An 18,306-nucleotide genomic window follows, 5' to 3' on the forward strand; every position below is an offset into this window, starting at 1 on the left:
ACTAAGTCATTATTATGAGATACTAAGTCATTATGAGAAAGTTTCTCATTATTATGACATAATAAGTGATTATTATGAGATACTAAGTCATTATTATGAGATACTAAGTCATTATGAGAAAGTTTCTCATTATTATGACATAGTAAGTGATTATTATGAGATACTAAGTCATAATTATGAGATACTGCGTCATTATTATCAGATACTAAGTCATTATTATGAGACACTAAGTTATTACGAGAAAGTTTCTCATTATTATGACATAGTAAGTCATTATTATGAGAAATGTTCACAATATAATGAGATATTTAGTCATAATTATGAGAAAGTTTCTTATTATTATGACATAGTAAGTCATTATTATGAGAAATGTTCACAATATAATGAGATATTTAGTCATAATTATGAGAAAGTTTCTCAATATTATAACTTAAAGAATCATATTTTCCATAGGTCCACGCTGTTTCACTCTTTGAAATTTTTTATTGTTTATTGTAATTTTTAAATCCAAAATTTTGTTTATTAACTTTTTTTTTATTAACTGAATCAGAACAGCAACATAATTTTCAACACAATTATTCTCAGTGGCACTTCTCACACATACAGTTTTTATTCAAATTAGCATAAAGGCAGGACAAGTATTACCATGACATATTGACATATAACATAATTAACTGAAATTTAAAACAATACATATATTATATATATGTGTGTGTGTGTGTGTGTGTGTGTGTGTGTGTGTTCTTCTTTATTCTTACAGTCATCCAAATAATCATGAACTGGGGTACATGAAATTACAATAAACACTGTTGATATTAAAACATAACAGAATGTGTAAAAGCAGCCATTTGTGTATATGCCAGATAGGGCTTTATTTAAGCGTGTAATATTTATATTTGTCCACGTGATGACGTAATTACGTTGCTGAAACAGTTTTGAACGGTTCAATGAAAGAAACCGTTCGAAAGAACCGATTCGCCGGAATGACTTCCCATAACTAGACTCGTCAACCGGAGTTCAAGATGGCGATCAGCGAGCAGCTAATATCGCAACTAATCGATCATTAATGTAACATCTCAGTCTTCATATTATTATAAGCTCTACGCGTTATGTCAGTTTTCCACGTCGGCTTCTTATACCTTCCTAAAGCAGTGGATATCAGACACTAGTGTATAGATAGAGACTGTGTGTGTTGTTTTTTTCTTACGTCAAATAGAAGTAGTTGCTGATCAGGTTTATGAAACTATTTGGAATGATTGGGAAGTTTTCATTAGTTTGGAGGTCAACATGTCGCTAAGAGAGTTGAAAGTATGCCTTCTTGGGGTAAGATTTATGTTCACTTTTTACGACTCGATGTTGTTATTATGGATTGCAGTTTTGGTGCATGTTTATGTTTTTATTTCTCTGTTGATGATCGATAATCACTGTGTTATTGTATGCTATAACTTGCAATAAAGCATGTCAGTGGTTTTAACTGTTGTGCAAGCTTTGGTGATCTCTTAAGTATTACAGTAACATTTGTTGGCTGATGACGTATTTAACCACCCATTCAGAAGTGGATGTTAAATATCTAGAGTTACATTTTGTTCAGTAGATACATATGGGATGTATTTACTGCATAGGCCAGTTAGTGTTGTCAAATCAATTTGTCTTGCATAAGCATTTCATTTGACACTATTTTTCACTATTTCCTACATTTACTCATATATCGATAATAAATGTGTAAGTTCTGTAAATGTGTGATCTGTAAACAAGTAGTTGACAGGACATGTCCTGCAGTGTGACATTCTGTACTTTATCTAAATGTATTTTCTTTTTTTCTAATTAGCTGTATTGGTTGTTTTATTATACATGCAGTTTTGACCTTATATTCAGAACATTTGACAGAATACAAATATATACATTTTTAATGTTGATTTTTTTTTTTTTTTTTTTTTTTGATTATGGAAAAACACATCAAAAATTAATATGTTTAATTTTGTGTGTTTTGTTACTGATTTTTATCTTGTGTCCTAGGATACAGGAGTTGGAAAGTCAAGTATCGTGTGGAGGTTTGTGGAGGATAGTTTTGATCCCAACATTAATCCCACAATTGGGTAAGCTTACAGCAAAACTTGGTTACATGTAGATCAAGCTGGCTGTGATGGCATGCACTGTAAAAATAAGAAAAAAACCTGCAAGTTTTGAAGGATTGGCACATGGCAAACGCAGCAAGCCATGACATGCACTGAAATAGCTGTTTCAGGCAAAACAAATTGATACTTAGTGTGTTGCAATTTCATTAGGATTAATGTCAGGAAGCATTGTATCAAAATAACAAAACAAAAAAAACTTGATGGATTATTTGTTTTAGTAATGTTATGATAATAATTCAATATCTTAAATAAGAAAACAAGATCTGTTAACCTGCATCTGAGACTAGTTAGACTAGCTGCCCTGTTGGTGCTGATAAGTCTGAATTTAATACAGATTCTCATTCCTTTAAGTGATTTAATATTCAGCCTTGGTTGTATAATGTGTGACCCCTTTTAATTGAGTTACACAGGTCTAAATTCAATTGACACACATTTTAGGGCTCAACAATAAAGATTTTTCTGTTGTCCCAGTCAGGCCAGTCATTTGTGGGCCAGTCAGTTTCCTTCTGGCCCACAAACATTGGTAATATTGCTAAAAAGGGAAATCATGTTTTTGTAAAGTTTCTAAACGTCAGTTTTCTGTACAAAAATATTCAAATGAAATCATTAGATGTGTAAACTTCCAAAAATAGCTGGAAATTATGCAAGTATAATTCAACTGCTGTAAATCCAAAATTAGGGCTGGGTTAAAAATATAGATTTCTCTTTTTTAAGAACTGATATCGATTGTTAAATCCCAAGATTCAATCTTTTAGTCTGATGTTTTCAGATGATGAATGAACAAAGTTTTGTAGCGCACCTCCCATTCAGTAAATTGTAATAAGTTTCGATAAGTTTTGTTACTTCTGGTATGAAACAAATTCTCAGCTTTCAAATTCTGTCAATTTTATTACGAAATTTAAACAATAAATTCCATTTTCGTTCAAACGAAATGGCAGCACGAAGAGCACGTGAACTGATCAGCTCTTCTGCTTTATTATGTTACAACATGAAATAAACATGAATGAACACCAGAAGGTATGTTGAAAGATACAGTACAACTTACTGAAATCTGTATCATGTCACTTTTAGTAACTCAACCAGTGTTTCATCTGTGGAAAGACATCAATAAAACAGCTTGTAAACAATGTCATGTAATGTTACATTCAAAGTTGCAGATTTATGATTTTATCGGTGGGTGACATTTAATTTGATAGATAGCTAGAAAAATAACTCTAGAGAGGAGCATTTTACTAAATATACACTATATTGTATATTCATGTTTTTTTGCTTAACCTGTTCTTCAATATTTAATGCATGTTTGAATAAATGTCATGTTTTTATGACAACCACTATTTAAATGTTTATATATTTAAAGGAAAACACATGTTATTAAAGATTTATTAGTATAATGTTGTTAGTATAAAAGCTTTCTTATGTGTAATTTAAATGTAAATAGCCTACAAATCAGTTCATTTTAACCTTTAATATTATAGTGATGCACTAACTGGGGTATAGTTTACAGCATTAGTTGAGAGAGATTTGTACCTGTACCTGAACTTGTACCTGATAGAGTTAAAGCTTGAGAATCAAAATCGAATCGAATCCCAGCCCTAAAAAAATGGTTGCATATTGTTATATCAACCAATTCTAATTGATGTTTCAATGCATAACAGAAAACCTGATTTTTAATTTTACAGGGACATAACAACACATGTAAAGAGCATAAGACAGTGACAAACTTGTGTTTGCGGTGTGTGTATCTGCACCTGGCAAGACAATTGTAAGCTTTGTAAAGATGTCTATAAGTAGGTCCACATGACATCACCTACACATTTTCTTAATTTATTATTTGGATTGTGGGGGATTTAAATATTGGTAAAAATGCATTAAAATTAAACGAAGCGTAGAGTCTTATTGGCAGCTGAATGCATTGTAAAATTGGCCAAAATAATTAATAAATGAGATCTGAAGATGTCAGATTTCACGTAGACCTATTTGTATAGTGCATGCTTAATGTTATTATTGATTATCTCCATTTTATTTTCAGGGCATCGTTTATGACAAAGACTGTGCAGTACCAAAATGAGCTTCACAAATTCCTCATATGGGACACCGCAGGACAAGAAAGGGTAAACACAGCAACAATCACTACACACTCACTGGGATGACGCATGTACAAGCTGACAGCCATTAAATACAGTGTTTACTCTGTTTCACTTTCTGTTTTTGCAGTGTCTTTATAGTTCAGACAGGGGGCAGCATTGCATGCACTTCTCTTACCTTTATGCACGCATATACATTTGAGGGAGAGAGAGTTTAATGTCATTTGAAAGGGGCTGGTTTTCTTCGTATAGCTATAAACCCTGTTCTCCCCCAAAACATTCTGCGTTAGGAGAGGCAGCTGAAGTGTACGAGTGACATCTCATAGTTTGAGATGTTTATCACCACTCATGATTTGATAGCAGTCTTGAGGCTGTTTGGAATATGATCCCTCTCATGTTGTCTGTGATGTTATGTGAAGCTAAATGTAGAATGCCAAGCGGCCCACACAAGCTGTTAGAAAAATAGTATCATACCAAGTGTTAAAGGGATAGCTCACCCAAAAATGATTTACTCACCTATCTTATATCCACTATCTTCTTTCAGATGAACACAACTGTAGTTATATTAAGAAATATAAGTCTTCCAAGCTTTATAATGGTAGTGAATAGGAGTGTTGTATTTTGAAGCCAAAAAGAGTGCATCTTTCCATCATAAAAGTACGGTCAATATGGGCCTTCTAAAGCAAATCTATAGGTTTTTAAGAAAAATATCCATATTTAAAACATTATAAACTATAATAATTAGCTTTATAAACTATAGTAACTAAGATTAAATGCCTCTCGCGGTTCACACAAATAGGGCTGGGCAACAAACTCAAGCTCCTCTTCTTTTATATCGAAATCATCCTACATTTGTTTTTAAAAATTCTCGTTTTAGACTTCTAATTCGTGACCGGTGTTTTGTTTTGCTCTCTCCTCTGCGCTTCCGCGTTCATCAATGCGTCGTTACTCTTCTGCCGTAACTCGATGCGTATGGCCATTTGCCGGAAGCTAGTTTTTATATTTTATAAAGTTTTAAATATGGATATTTTTCTTACAAAAGCCCATCACTTTGTTTCAGAAGGCCTTTATTAACCCATTGGAGCCGTGTGGATTACTTTTATGATGGATGGATGAACTTTTTTGGGCTTCAAATACAATGCCCCATTCATTCACTGCCATTATAAAGCTTGGAAGAGCCAGGATATTATTTAATATAACTCTGATTGTGTTAGTCTGAAAGAAAATAGTCATATACACCTAGGGTGGCTTGATTGTCAGTAAATCATGGGATAATTTTCATTTTTGGGTGAATTATCCCTTTAAGGAATTGCTTCTCTCGTCTGAAAAGCTGCGACTTTTTCCAGTCAAATGTAACAAATTTTTAGGGTTTGTCACATTCAGTCCTTGGTACAAAACATAGACAAGGCCACATGTACCCAATATTCACTCAAATTGTTTTGCTGGTGATATAATTTATAAGAAAAAAAAAATCTGTCTTAGATATCTGGCTCCTATTGCATATGAAGGGCTGAACATATGGGAAAGTCTGACTTATCGAGCCTCTTTACCCTCATCTGGTCCTGTTTAGCGCTTTGATGTATTCCCACCGGTAAAGATGGTGCAAGTTCATCATCGCGGCCTTTGAGTGGTTAAAGAGGTCAAGTTTTCTTTGCCTTTGTTTGTTCGGGATGCTCCAGAGCCTGATGGGATGAAATGTTAGGCCTTGTCAGAGATAGGAGTTTGAGAACAACAACTGAAGCCAGAATCGCTCTCCCTCTCTCCCTTCCTTCCTGCCTCTTAGTGTCTTTCTTCTTTCTTCTTTCTTTTCTAACTTCAAGCTCTATTGTGATTTTGTGAAGAGAAGACAGTTGTGTCCACAGATTCCTGTACTCCACCGGGAGCTGCAATTGGGCTTTTCACTGGCTGTCAAGCTTGAGATTAGATAATTATCCAACGCATTGCTTTTTAGAACAGCATTGTAGAAACATGACTTGTTTTGTACTTTTTGATATAGTGGTTTTGGGAGTGCATTAACTCTTTTCCTGCCATTGACGGGATTTTTTGGCTTTTCGTGTTTTCACTGCTATATGTTAGGGGGCGCTATTACACATCTTCTGAAAGAGTACAGAATCTCCGTATCAAAACACAGGCAAAAAAGGAGCGGAAACAAATGATAAAAGCATCGCTTTATGCACATTGTAGTCTTTGAAAAAAGTGTGACTTTTGTTCAAAATGTTGCTTTTTTTTAATGAAACTTTTCCAAATTCGAATGTTGATTAAAAAAAAGAATGCGTGAAGCTACAATAAAACAGGGTTTTTTGTTTATTTGTTTAAAAGCAGAGGCTCTGTTTATTCTTTTGATATATTGCATGTTCAGATATTCATACAACAAAATATTCTGGGGCTATTAAAATTTTGTGAAAATTATCAAAAATGTCGGCGGTGGCTGGCAACTTTTTAAAAGAAACGCTGGCGGGAAAAGAGTTAAATTAATCAAAAGTTACCAAAAAAACTTTTACATTGTTACAAAAAAATTATTTCAAATAAATAATTATACAAAATGTTTCTTGAACACCAAATTGGCATATTATGACTTCTGAAGGATCATGTGACACTGAAAGACTGGAGTAATGATGCTGAATATTCAGCTTTGCCATCACAGAAATAAATTACATTTTAAAACGTATTAAAATGACTTTATTTTTAATCAAATAATTGCAGACATGGTGAGCAAAAGCAACTTATTTTAAGAATAAGAAAGCATCTTATTGACCCCAAATTTTAAACAGTTGATACAAAATGAGCAGAAAAAAAGTGATTTCATGGGGTCTTTAAAACTGAACAGTTAACTTAACAACAATATACATTTGAAGAGGTAGTGAGTGACTGGAGGAAGTTGGATGAGAGAAAATGCAGGAGGATATTTGGAATAGGACCACACAGTCTGGAATCCTGGGATATGTCTAAGGAGACATCCTGCAATTTTAGTCAAAAGCTAAACTGAAGCGTTTCCTCTTCCTTGTGCAGCTAACTTTGCCAAAAACAGCTATAAATGTGAGAAACTGTGTCAGTCAAACTTGATTTATTCATTTTATTAGCGAAAAAGATGGATTAAGCAGAGCTCTGACTTTTGTCTTAACTTAAATCCATTGTATATTCAGCATTTGTATAAATCAAATAATAAACTTTGAATAAATGAATTTGTAGAGTATAGTTATTAATAATAGTTAAATAATTGATCTCACTTACTACTGATGCATTGATCAGCAAAACCAATTGTGCACCACAGGCTTTAGGATCCAAGTGGTTTTGGGTCCTCTCTATTAGTGATCGACCGATATTGATTTTTTATAACCGATACCGATACCGATTATTTGCATGTTTATGTACCTGATAACCGATATGCAGAACCAATATTTTTGTCAGTTGGCATTTTATGATCTAAATTTAATCTAACGTTAAATCATGAAATGCCAACTGACAAAGTGCTTTTTGACTATAACTTAATCAACCGCGATCGCGCATGGAGATAATAAATAATTAATTTCCACAAAGCGGTAGGCTATATTTATATGTGTATTAGCGAAATAATTATGTAGTAAATTATAATATAATCTAGGGTGTTTAAACAAGATAATCTTGTCAAAAGTTTCATTCAGTGGCCGTGCTTAAGCCTCCTGATCATCCGTCAGTTGCTAAGCAATATGAACGAACTTTTTCTTCTAGACTAATGGTGAGCAAATACAACAGATAGAGAATTAAATTCAGCGCTTTTATTTTCAACATGCACTCATTCATGTCTGTTTTATCTAATTCATGTAAAGTTACGTCTTTATTGGGGCAGGACATGACGAATTACACTACGTGACTCAATGAGTTCGTCTCAATTGTTTAGAAACAAGCTGCATAAATTAACTATATCAGGAATTTATGTCTCAGATCTCATTTGTGCATGTCTGTTATGTTAAATAAAGTTGATTAATTAAAGCAAACCAAGTAGAACATATACTTTACCTCTGCACTGAGTTGTTGTTGACTGATCTCCTCAGACGCCCGGGCTGCAATGGCGGAAATCTCAAAACGGCCACAAGATGGCGCCGTAAATCGGCGAATCCGATATTACAAAACCGATACCCGATTATGGAAAAATGCTTAAATATCGGGAAAAATATCGGTAAACAGATACATCGGTCGATCACTACTCTCTATATTATTTACAATTTGTGTGCAATTATGCATTTTGCTATATTCACTTGTATTGATGGTAAACTGTTAGCAGCTCGTGAAACACACTGTTAATGAGAACAAACATGTTAATGTGCACCAATTTGCAGCTCATAACCTTTACCAAATCTGTAAATTTGGCTAAAAAAAATTACATTTCTAAACTGTGTATTTGATTTAAAGATTATTTCACAGGCTAGCTCACACCTAAACTTTAGAAAGTATGTTAAAAAAAAAAATAAAATAAAAAAAACCTTCTCATCATGTCTTCTTTCTCTACTCTCTCTCTCTTAATCAATCATTTTATAATGCACTTTTCACCCCTTTTAGGTATTTTTTTCAGTGGAATGGCATACTGGATCCAGCTTGTTTTTATTAATCTGAGCCTCTTTTTTTTTTGAATACCGGGGTCAAACAACCCAACTATGCTATTTTATAATGATTAAACGCTAACTTCTTCTGACACGTTGCGCTCATCTTTCCCCTGATGGCTCCCACATGTGTTGATATGCCTTTCAGTGCAGTTCCTCTACTCAAGCCCCCTTGGCATGGCCGTCTGAAACACAATTCTCCTTTAGGTTTTAACGGTGGCTCACGTGTATGGTTTTTCATTGTGGGTTTCCCTAACCGCTGCCTGTTTGTTCTGTTAGAAATGAACAAGTTGGAATAACATGCGTTTGTTTGTGTTTGAGTTGTCCATTTAATTCGGCAGGAAACTTGAAGGAGACCTCTGCCAAAGCGCATAAATTCTTTCAAAGCTCTGAAAATAAGCATACGCAGGTTGGGATAGCCCGCTCGGCCCCTAAGAAGGGATGTCGGTTGTTATCACTGATGATTAAGTCTTGCTTTTTTCGGGGTTTTTTTTTTTTTTAAAGCACCGGCCATTATTTTTCTCACACATCTGCATGTTATCTGTGTCTTTCTTAGTTTCGTGCCCTGGCTCCCATGTATTACAGGGGCTCTGCTGCAGCTATCATTGTGTATGACATCACTAAAGAGGTAATGAAACATTTCTTCATTATTACTACACAAATCTTTCTGCTGGTAAAGCTATTAAAGGCATATTTCACCCAAAAATGAAAGTTCTGTCATCATCTACTCAACTTCATGTCACTCGAACTACGTAAGATCTTTTTTTCCATGGAACACTAAAGGAGTTATGGGCTGAGGTAAGACTTTCAGTGGATAGTGGGTTAAATGTCAGTCTGTTCCTCACACAAAGCTATCATATGGCTTTAGAAGACTTGAAATATAGTGCACAAGTCATATAGACTACTTTTATGTTGTTGTTTTTTTTTTTAAATGAATGGAAGAGAGCAGCTTGGGCAGTCTGCTAGGTGACTCCTCTTGTTTTCAACTGAATAAATGTGACCACATAGGTTTCGAGCAACATGAGGGGCAGTAGATAATGACTTAAAAGTCTTATTGTGATGTATAAGCATTGTTTGTCTTGAAGATCTCTTCATCTCTCAATCAGGAATCATTCCAGACGTTGAAGAACTGGGTGAAGGAGCTTCGCCAGCACGGACCACCCAACATAGTGGTGGCTATCGCTGGCAACAAATGTGATCTCTCCGATGCCAGGTGAATTCCACTGTCCTTGCCACAAAAGACTTCACATCCTGTCATCTCTATTCAGCTTGAAGGGATGCACCCGCAGTGGCTGTCAACTCAATTTGACGTTGGGAAAAGACCCACATATTTCCTGTCAACTTGTCTCGACTCATTGAAAACAAGCTCGCACACGTACCGTTACCATAAGCATAACTTGTGATGAAAAAGAAATCCACTCTTCACTGGTCTGTAATTTATCTTTCCACTTTAAATTGCTTCACTCTTCCCACAGGTCCAATGATATGTCTTGGTTCACCATTGCTTTCTTTGGCAGTGTTAGTCAGCTGTCATTGTGGTTGTATTTTACTTCTCGAAACCATAAAGACCGAGACATTGAATCTGAGGAATAGCGATCACACCGCAAGCCATTCAGGCAATAAATATCAGGGAAAATTCTTGCAATTGTTCTGTCTGGCACATAAAGATTACATATTTCTTTTTCTAGCACAACTGGTGCTGATCTCAGTGATCCACAGCCATCATTGTCTCTTTACATATTTTTTGCTTCAAGTTTAAGAGGTTTGCTCCAAATGTAAAAAATCTGTTGCTTTCAAAAACTGTCATCATGGAAATATAGTTACTGATAACATTACCCATACTTGCAAACCTTAATACTATTTCAAATTATATTAATTAAAAGCATAACCTAAAAAGCATTAATGCCCCAATGTACTCACGGCGAAGTTCTTTTTCGTTCTTCGCTTAGGGGTAAAACAAATTTCGAAATACATGACCAGTCATATACTGTTAGCGAACCGACGACGACGCTCACTCTGCTGAGAGTGGCGTTTAGATGAATATGTAAATATGTGCTGTGCACTTTCCTCTCAATAACAAAATAAACACACAACAAAACTGAGAAAACGGCAAGCATTTTTTTAGTAAAGCATAAGAAAAGCATCTGATCATGGCGATAATTCGGCTCTGCAATTCGGCACTCTAGTAATGTCACGTCACTTTTATTTATAGAGCATTTTATACAATAGATTGCTTAAAATCAAGCAGCTTTACCATATTAAGCATGTAAAATAGTGTCAACTTCTTTTTCTACTATACAGCAGCTTTCCAATGTGTTCATGTTTGACTTGCGGATGTCTGAACTCGACGGACTGAACAGAAGAAATGAACCAGAAAAGATTTCCATGTGAAAGAAGGCGGAGCCTCCGCGCACACCTACCTATTACGTAATCGCCACAGACCATTGGTAGTACAAAGGAGTTTACCAGCCCTAACAAGCTTTTCCAGAAAGTTCCGCTTTGGCAAGCTGTTTCGAACTCCTAAAACAAACTTCATTTTGGCCTGATTTTGTGCGAAATTACGTCATATTCTTTCTTCGTTCGTTCTTCGATTTTGCTTGAAGTATATTGGGTCTTTACATTTGTTCATACACCACTTGGTGGAGAAAGCGGGCAAAAATCCCATAGTTTTTAATTTAAGGACCCCTTATGTATCTAGGGCTGGTATCCAACCACTCGGAACACCCTAGCAACCACAACCCCACCCTGGCAACCAACCACAACATGGTGGCAGTGACTTTTGCACAAGCAACAACACAAAAGTCTAGTTGATCGGAACGTTTAAAGATTATATCACCGTCTTGGCGGTTAATCTAAGAGAGCAAAGCGTCAATGGAAAATTGATCCATTGTCAGTGTGACCGGCCTGATAGGTGTAGCACTGGTGCAATCTGATCAGCACCTGTGATCAGGTGACAGGTGCACTGAGAACCAGCACACAATAGTTCACCTCCAACATGCTCCAATGTGCTAGTTATACACCACTATCACAAAAAAATACATGAGCTTGACAAGGTTCATCCCACTCAGAAAGTCTCTCACTCAACCACAGTATCTGTTTAAATTCTTCTAGTCTCAGATATCCAGAATAGTAATAACATGCCACACTTTTTGAGAGTTTTGAGAATGTCAGAATTTTTAATTTATGAAACTGATTAATTATTAGTGTGGTATTAGAGTTCTAAAAATAATCTACTGCTCTGTATTACTCACATTTGTTACTCCACTCTTTTGTTTTCCAGAGAGGTTTCAGAGAAGGACGCAAAGGACTATGCTGACTCCATTCATGCCATATTTGTTGAAACCAGTGCCAAAAATGCCATTAACATCAATGAGGTCTTCATTCAGATAAGTGAGTATAATTCTAACTAGTCATCATTGGTGCATTGTGTCATTAACAAGGCCAATTTAACAAACAATCTAGAAGCACTTATTCAGAGCCCTGTGATTTTAAATGTTATCATCTTCTCTTGATTGAGCTTGTTAATCAGGCAGGTTTAGTTTTAATGACTGCTGTTTATTGCAACACCATTTATTATTAAAATGATAATGAATGCATGATCTATAATTGATCCTGATGGTGGTGAGAATAGTGCTTCTGTGGATACTTGTTCTCGCCACTTGGACCCAGGGCAGTGGATGGGTTACAGTGGATACATGATCTTTTACCATGGATCTTGGCAGTTGCCCCATTAAGAAACAGGCATACTTGTGGGTGCATGACACCATGCTTGTGACTTTTGTACAGGTGTTGTAACAGCAAATCGTTGTTGCTTTTTCTTTCTCATGCATATTTTTATTGTCAGTAGCTGCGTATACATGGACCCTAATAATCCAACTGTAATTGGACTAGTAGCACAGTTGGAATAAAAAAAGTCACATGTAACCATATCAATCAGAATGAATTGGCCAAATCCGATTAAAATTTAATTTGGATTGTAAGGGGTGGTTTAAACCTTTTCTAATTCGATCGAGAGGACATGTAAACACTTGATCGGATTGAAACCCGAAACTGGAAAGTACTGCGCATGTGCAATGACGTAGAAATGGTGTAATGATGTATGACTTACAGAACGAGCTGTTGTTGTTGTTGAATGAAGTGTCATAAATGACTGTCGTGTCGTTCTAAAATTTTCCTTCCACTCTTCATCTTTGAAGTGGAGCAGGACAACGTCCCATCAGTCCTTGTTTCAGACTCTCATCCACAGATGCCTTGTTTTGGTTGCGGGAAGGGGCATTTTTACTGTTTAATAAGCAGCATGGCACAATAGTTCATGTGCTCATCGTCTCCTAATTAGGACCCGAAATGGATAAATATTAAAGGTGCCATCGAATTGAAAATTGAATTTACCTCGGCATAGTTGAATAACAGGAGTTCAGTACGTGGAAATGACATACGGTGAGTTTCAAACTCCATTTTTTCCTCCTCCTTATATAAATCTCATTTGTTTAAAAGACCTCCGAAGAACAGGCGAATCTCAACATAACACCGACTGTTACATAACAGTCGGGGTGTACGCCCCCAATATTTGCATATGCCAGCCCATGTTCAAGGCATTACACAAGGGCAGCCAGTATTAACGTCTGGATCTGTGCACAGCACAGCTGAATCATCAGACTAGGTAAGCAAGCAAGAACAACAGCGAAAAATGGCAGATGGAGCGATAATAACTGACATGATCCATGATAATATGATATTTTTAGTGATATTTGTAAATTGTCTTTCTAAATGTTTCGTTAGCATGTTGCTAATGTACTGTTAAATGTGGTTAAAGTTACCATCGTTTCTTACTGTATTCACGGAGACAAGAGCCGTCGCTATTTTCATTTTTAAACACTTGCAGTCTGTATAAATCTCTCCAACAGTGTAGCATTAGCCGTTAGCCACGGAGCACCATCAAACTCATTCAGAATCAAATGTAAACATTCAAATAAATACCATACTTATGCGATTAGACATGCTGCATGACGAACACTTTGTAAAGATCCATTTTGAGGGTTATATTAGCTGTGTGAACTTTGTTTATGCAATGATAGAGTCGAGAGCTCGGGAGGGGGCGGAGAGCACGCGATTTAAAGGGGCCGCAGCATGAATCGGCGCATTTCTAATTGTGCCTCAAAATAGGCAGTTAAAAAAATGAATTAAAAAAAATCTATGGGGTATTTTGAGCTGAAACTTCACAGACACATTCAGGGGACACCTTAGACTTATATTACATCTTGTAAAAAAATGTTCGATGGCACCTTTAAGTCTACTCTTTAAAACAAAGAAAAGAAGCAATATAGAAGAATGGTTAGTATGTGCAAACAGTGTGAATCTGTATTTGTGCAGTGTAAGCATGTCAAAAAATCAATTCCGATTTGAAGCTTGTGACATATGAACACGCGCATCGACCTGATCACTTTATTTAGCATTACGTTCGGATTCATCAATTGGAATTAATTAATTCCGAAACAAAAGGTGTCCATGTAAACGTAGCTAATATCATTATGCTCCTTTTAATTTTTATTTAACTTCCTTTATAGGTCAGAGGATCCCAGTTATAGATGCAGATGGCGGATCTGCGGTCAAGGGCTTCAAACTTCGTCGCCAACCATCAGAGTCGACCAGGGAACGTACTTGCTGCTGACGCAGTCGTAAACAGTTTGGCCAGATCCTCTCCAGCCTCTCAGTTTCTTTCTATTAGTAAAGGAGAATAGCAATTGAAGAATGTGATGTCACAGGGGAAGTTACGTAACTTCCTTTTGGAGCCAAATAAGAAGTTTAGTTAATAATGGAATGAGATTTACTGTCTGAATCCCAAATCAATGGTCACTTGCTTGAGAAAAGACGAAAATGCCCTGACACAGTTGTTGTACCTTATCTTGCCCGCTCCTCAGCCCCCGTTCAAATGTCCTTGGGGATCCATTTTCTGTTTTAGATCACTGCCCAAAATCAGACAGCAAAGAAAACACCTGCTTAACAGATCAGATATAGTCCTGTCTTGCTCTCTTGCTCTCTCTCGCTCTCTCTTGTTCATTCTTACAAAAATCTCCAAGTATAGCTATTGTCTGTCTGTCTGTTTGTACATTTGAAGAGTTTCAGCACTACAAATGCAAGCAACACAGCTTTCTTGTCTCACTATTTTTGCACATCTTTGATATATATAATAAAAAGACAAAAATTATAAATGGGCGAATCTCATGAAACCTGTCAAACATATCCAGGTCAAATTTCACTCAAATGAAATAAAAAAGAAAACCTGAAATTATATTTTGCATAAAGTCAATTTAAAGTCTGTTAAGATTAAGATGTTTTTTTGTTTTTTTTAATGCTCCTAAAAATTGACCTCATTATTTTTCTTGTGACGTTGGAGGTAAAATGGGTATGTTTTCATGAGATTCATTCACACTCTTTACTATTACAGAAATATCATGTATTCCTGTTGCATAGGCTATAAAGCTGTGTGCGCTTCTGTCTTTCCTATATTTTGTGTAGGAAAAAATAATATTAAATTCAGTGGTAGTACTAAAAATACGGATAAAAATAACTCTGGGATTTTCTGGTCAATAATAATAAGCATAAGATATCTGAGCCTTGGCCATTTTGAGATGAGTTTATGAAGTTATATTTAAAGTTATACATAAAGAATGTGCCAAATCTTTGCAATTTTGTAGTCTTGTCAATTTTTTGTGACATAGTAAGGATCCTGTAGTAGCAGATCAGTGGTCAGTGATGTTGATGCATGAGTTCAACACAACCATTTGTATATCTTATCAATTTGCAAGTCGAGATAACAATAGTAACACGTTCTTTGCTCCGATTAGCCACATTGCCAGATTCTTTGCCCCATTCTTAGCTACAGATCCAGCCTGTTCTTGGACTAATAAGCAGTTAGAATAGACTTTTATGTTTTACAGTGTCTGACTGCTGTTACTGCTTGCAGTGCATAATCAGGGCATTAGCAAAGTTCAACCCTCACGCTTTGAGATAAAGTTGGCCAGTCTTTTAGAATGCTGACAAGAATAGCAGTTTCAAAGTGTTAGATGTTATAACTATTCCAACTGTTCACATGTTTTCCATATCAGAACTTTAATGTTAGTGGGAAGGAGCCAAATGGCGGAATTCTGTACACGATGCGCTTTAGGCTTTCGTCCAGGACTTTGTGAAGTGTGCATTATGTCCAAATGCTTTCTCAAATTGCATTTTAACCATTTGTGTTAGTTGGCAGTTGGTCTCTTCAGATCCCTTGCTGTTCTTTTTATGACATTTTCACAGGATTGAGTGATTTTGTGAGGTCTTGCCAAATGCCCTAATTGTCTCATAAACATTTTTCATCTTTCTCATTCTTTAACTGAATAACTTTTGGCCTGCACATCCAACATGCTTTTACTATCTGGACAGGGATAAAAAAGGAGCGTATCTGGAAACTAGTCTTGTTTCAGAAAGAGCAAGACGTCTAAAAAACAAGCAAAAGGAAGTAGTTACACTATACCAGATATTCTTCTTTGAATTGACCCCAAATGAAATAACTCTCTTCTTTGCTGTCACTCAATTTGTCAGCCTAAGTGTTTTCTCAAGAGCTCTGGCGTCAGTTTCATTGAAGAAATAGACTTAATTTGGGAGAAAGAAAAGTCTTATTTTTGACAATCTGAGAAACTTACCTTTTAAAAGATTTGGATTAATGTACACACTATTCATTCAAGAGTATTATAACAGAATATGGTTGAATGGCTCTTTTTCTATACATCATGTCGAATTTAGGTTTATTCAGCCAAAATGTAACATCATCTGTTACAATTTTTGCATTTGTGAATATAAAACAAATATGTTACAATTTATCAACTGAATACCCACAATGACAAAGATTTATGTACTTAAAATGTGATTCATCTAAATGTACACTTCAGTATAACACGTGACACCATCTCGGTTATTTTTAGAGGTTAGTATGTGGCTTTTGATGGTACTTTTATGGATATTATTACACATGCTTTTGACACGTTATATTGGCATATTGGGGTCGTAGAATGCGTTTAGAGAATCAGAAAGGATATTATGGGCAATCTTGAGTTTCAATTCCCGTCCTTTATCCTGTGATTCTATATGCAGTGCTGCCAATGCGCCATGATGTTTTCAGGAATTCACAAGTGCAATAATAATACTTTCCCCCTCCAAAATGTGTGCTGTCAGTAATAATAGCAGAGAGATTTATAGACTTATTACAGTAATTGTAGTTAATCTATGAATTTTAGCACAACAATATTTTCCTTTAGAACACTGTGCTTGTTAAATGAAAAAAGGGATTACTTGGAAGAACACTTGCGGAAAAAAATGCACTTTTTTCAAAATTCCTGTGTGTCTTTCGCCCTAGTTGAAACGACTTGGAAAAATTACAGTCCTAGCATTTTCTATTGATGTTTACACAGAAAATGATTCAAATTGATCCTTCCAACGACTGTAATATGCCTTGTGCTAAGTAAATGTATCTTTCACTCAAATCAGAACCTTAAATTTTTTTATTTTCTTTATGTCATGTCAAACAAATTGAAGAAGGAAACATAGCTCAACAATGTATGGTATCAAAATGTTGAAGAGTAGCTGTTTGTTTGTCTTGTACAAAGCCTGTGTTCCACAACGAGACAATGTCTCATTTAGTCCTGTAGAAGTTCTTGAATTCTTTTGAAAAGGACTTTCTGAATTGCTCGTCCTCTTGCTGGGGAGCACAGGCTTTGCGTTAATGCCTTTGAATGGAACTACATGCTACACTTGAGTCGGACAGTATAATATGCTGTCTGGTGTGGTTTGCAGTGGTGTTTTGGTGGAAGAAAATGCCAACAGTCTTGGGCTGGCCCTAAGAAAGTTGTGAAATTCTTGTTATGTACTTTACGTCCTTGTATATACCACACATTGGATGAATTGTGTAAATGACTTCACCACTACTTACCATTGTAATTCAGTATTTACAAAATAATTTAACCTAATCATTAATTGTTTTTGCCATTTAGCTTGTCTCTTTTATTGTTTTGTCATGCAAAGAAGGCTTGAAAATAACATTTGTTCATTTGTGAATGTGCAAAAGGGAAATGTTTAGCTCTTTATTAGTAATAAAATGATACAAATCCATTTTCATTTTTGTTTATTCAACATTGGGTTTATTGGTTCGTATTTGATTCAGATCAGAGACAAGTTACTCCTAATTCTTCTAGTTTTAGTTAAGAATAAATGGTGCAAATGTCAGGTCAGAGGGATTGAGAACTGTTCGCAGCAGTGCTACTTTCTCCTGCCCTGGCCGATGGGCTATATATATAAATATGACACTTGTGGTATGTGTCTCCTTTGGCAGGGGGTCCCTGCTGATCTTTTAATTGTGCTGAGGAAAGTAAAACAGCCCTACAAGAGCTTGTGTTCAACTGCCAAACTGAGCATAAATGAACTCACCTAATTCAGATGCAAGTACGACGTGATCTAGAATCTTGGCTGAGGATAAAG

The 18,306-nt window shown here is 35.7% G+C and overlaps 1 protein-coding gene across 1 annotated transcript; it reads left to right on the forward strand.

Moving 5' to 3' along the window:
* The first annotated feature begins 986 nt into the window (after window positions 1-986).
* Window positions 987-17,940, forward strand: rab22a (RAB22A, member RAS oncogene family). Its single transcript, XM_048199020.1, has 7 exons — window positions 987-1,323; window positions 2,017-2,096; window positions 4,165-4,246; window positions 9,353-9,424; window positions 9,903-10,009; window positions 12,077-12,186; window positions 14,361-17,940. Exons 1-7 carry the CDS (start codon window positions 1,288-1,290, stop codon window positions 14,462-14,464), a joined length of 591 nt encoding a protein of 196 aa, XP_048054977.1. The 5' UTR covers window positions 987-1,287; the 3' UTR covers window positions 14,465-17,940.
* Window positions 17,941-18,306: the final 366 nt, after the last annotated feature.

The sequence above is a fragment of the Megalobrama amblycephala genome, linkage group LG8 (genome assembly GCF_018812025.1).
Source record: "Megalobrama amblycephala isolate DHTTF-2021 linkage group LG8, ASM1881202v1, whole genome shotgun sequence".
Taxonomy (NCBI): domain Eukaryota; kingdom Metazoa; phylum Chordata; class Actinopteri; order Cypriniformes; family Xenocyprididae; genus Megalobrama; species Megalobrama amblycephala.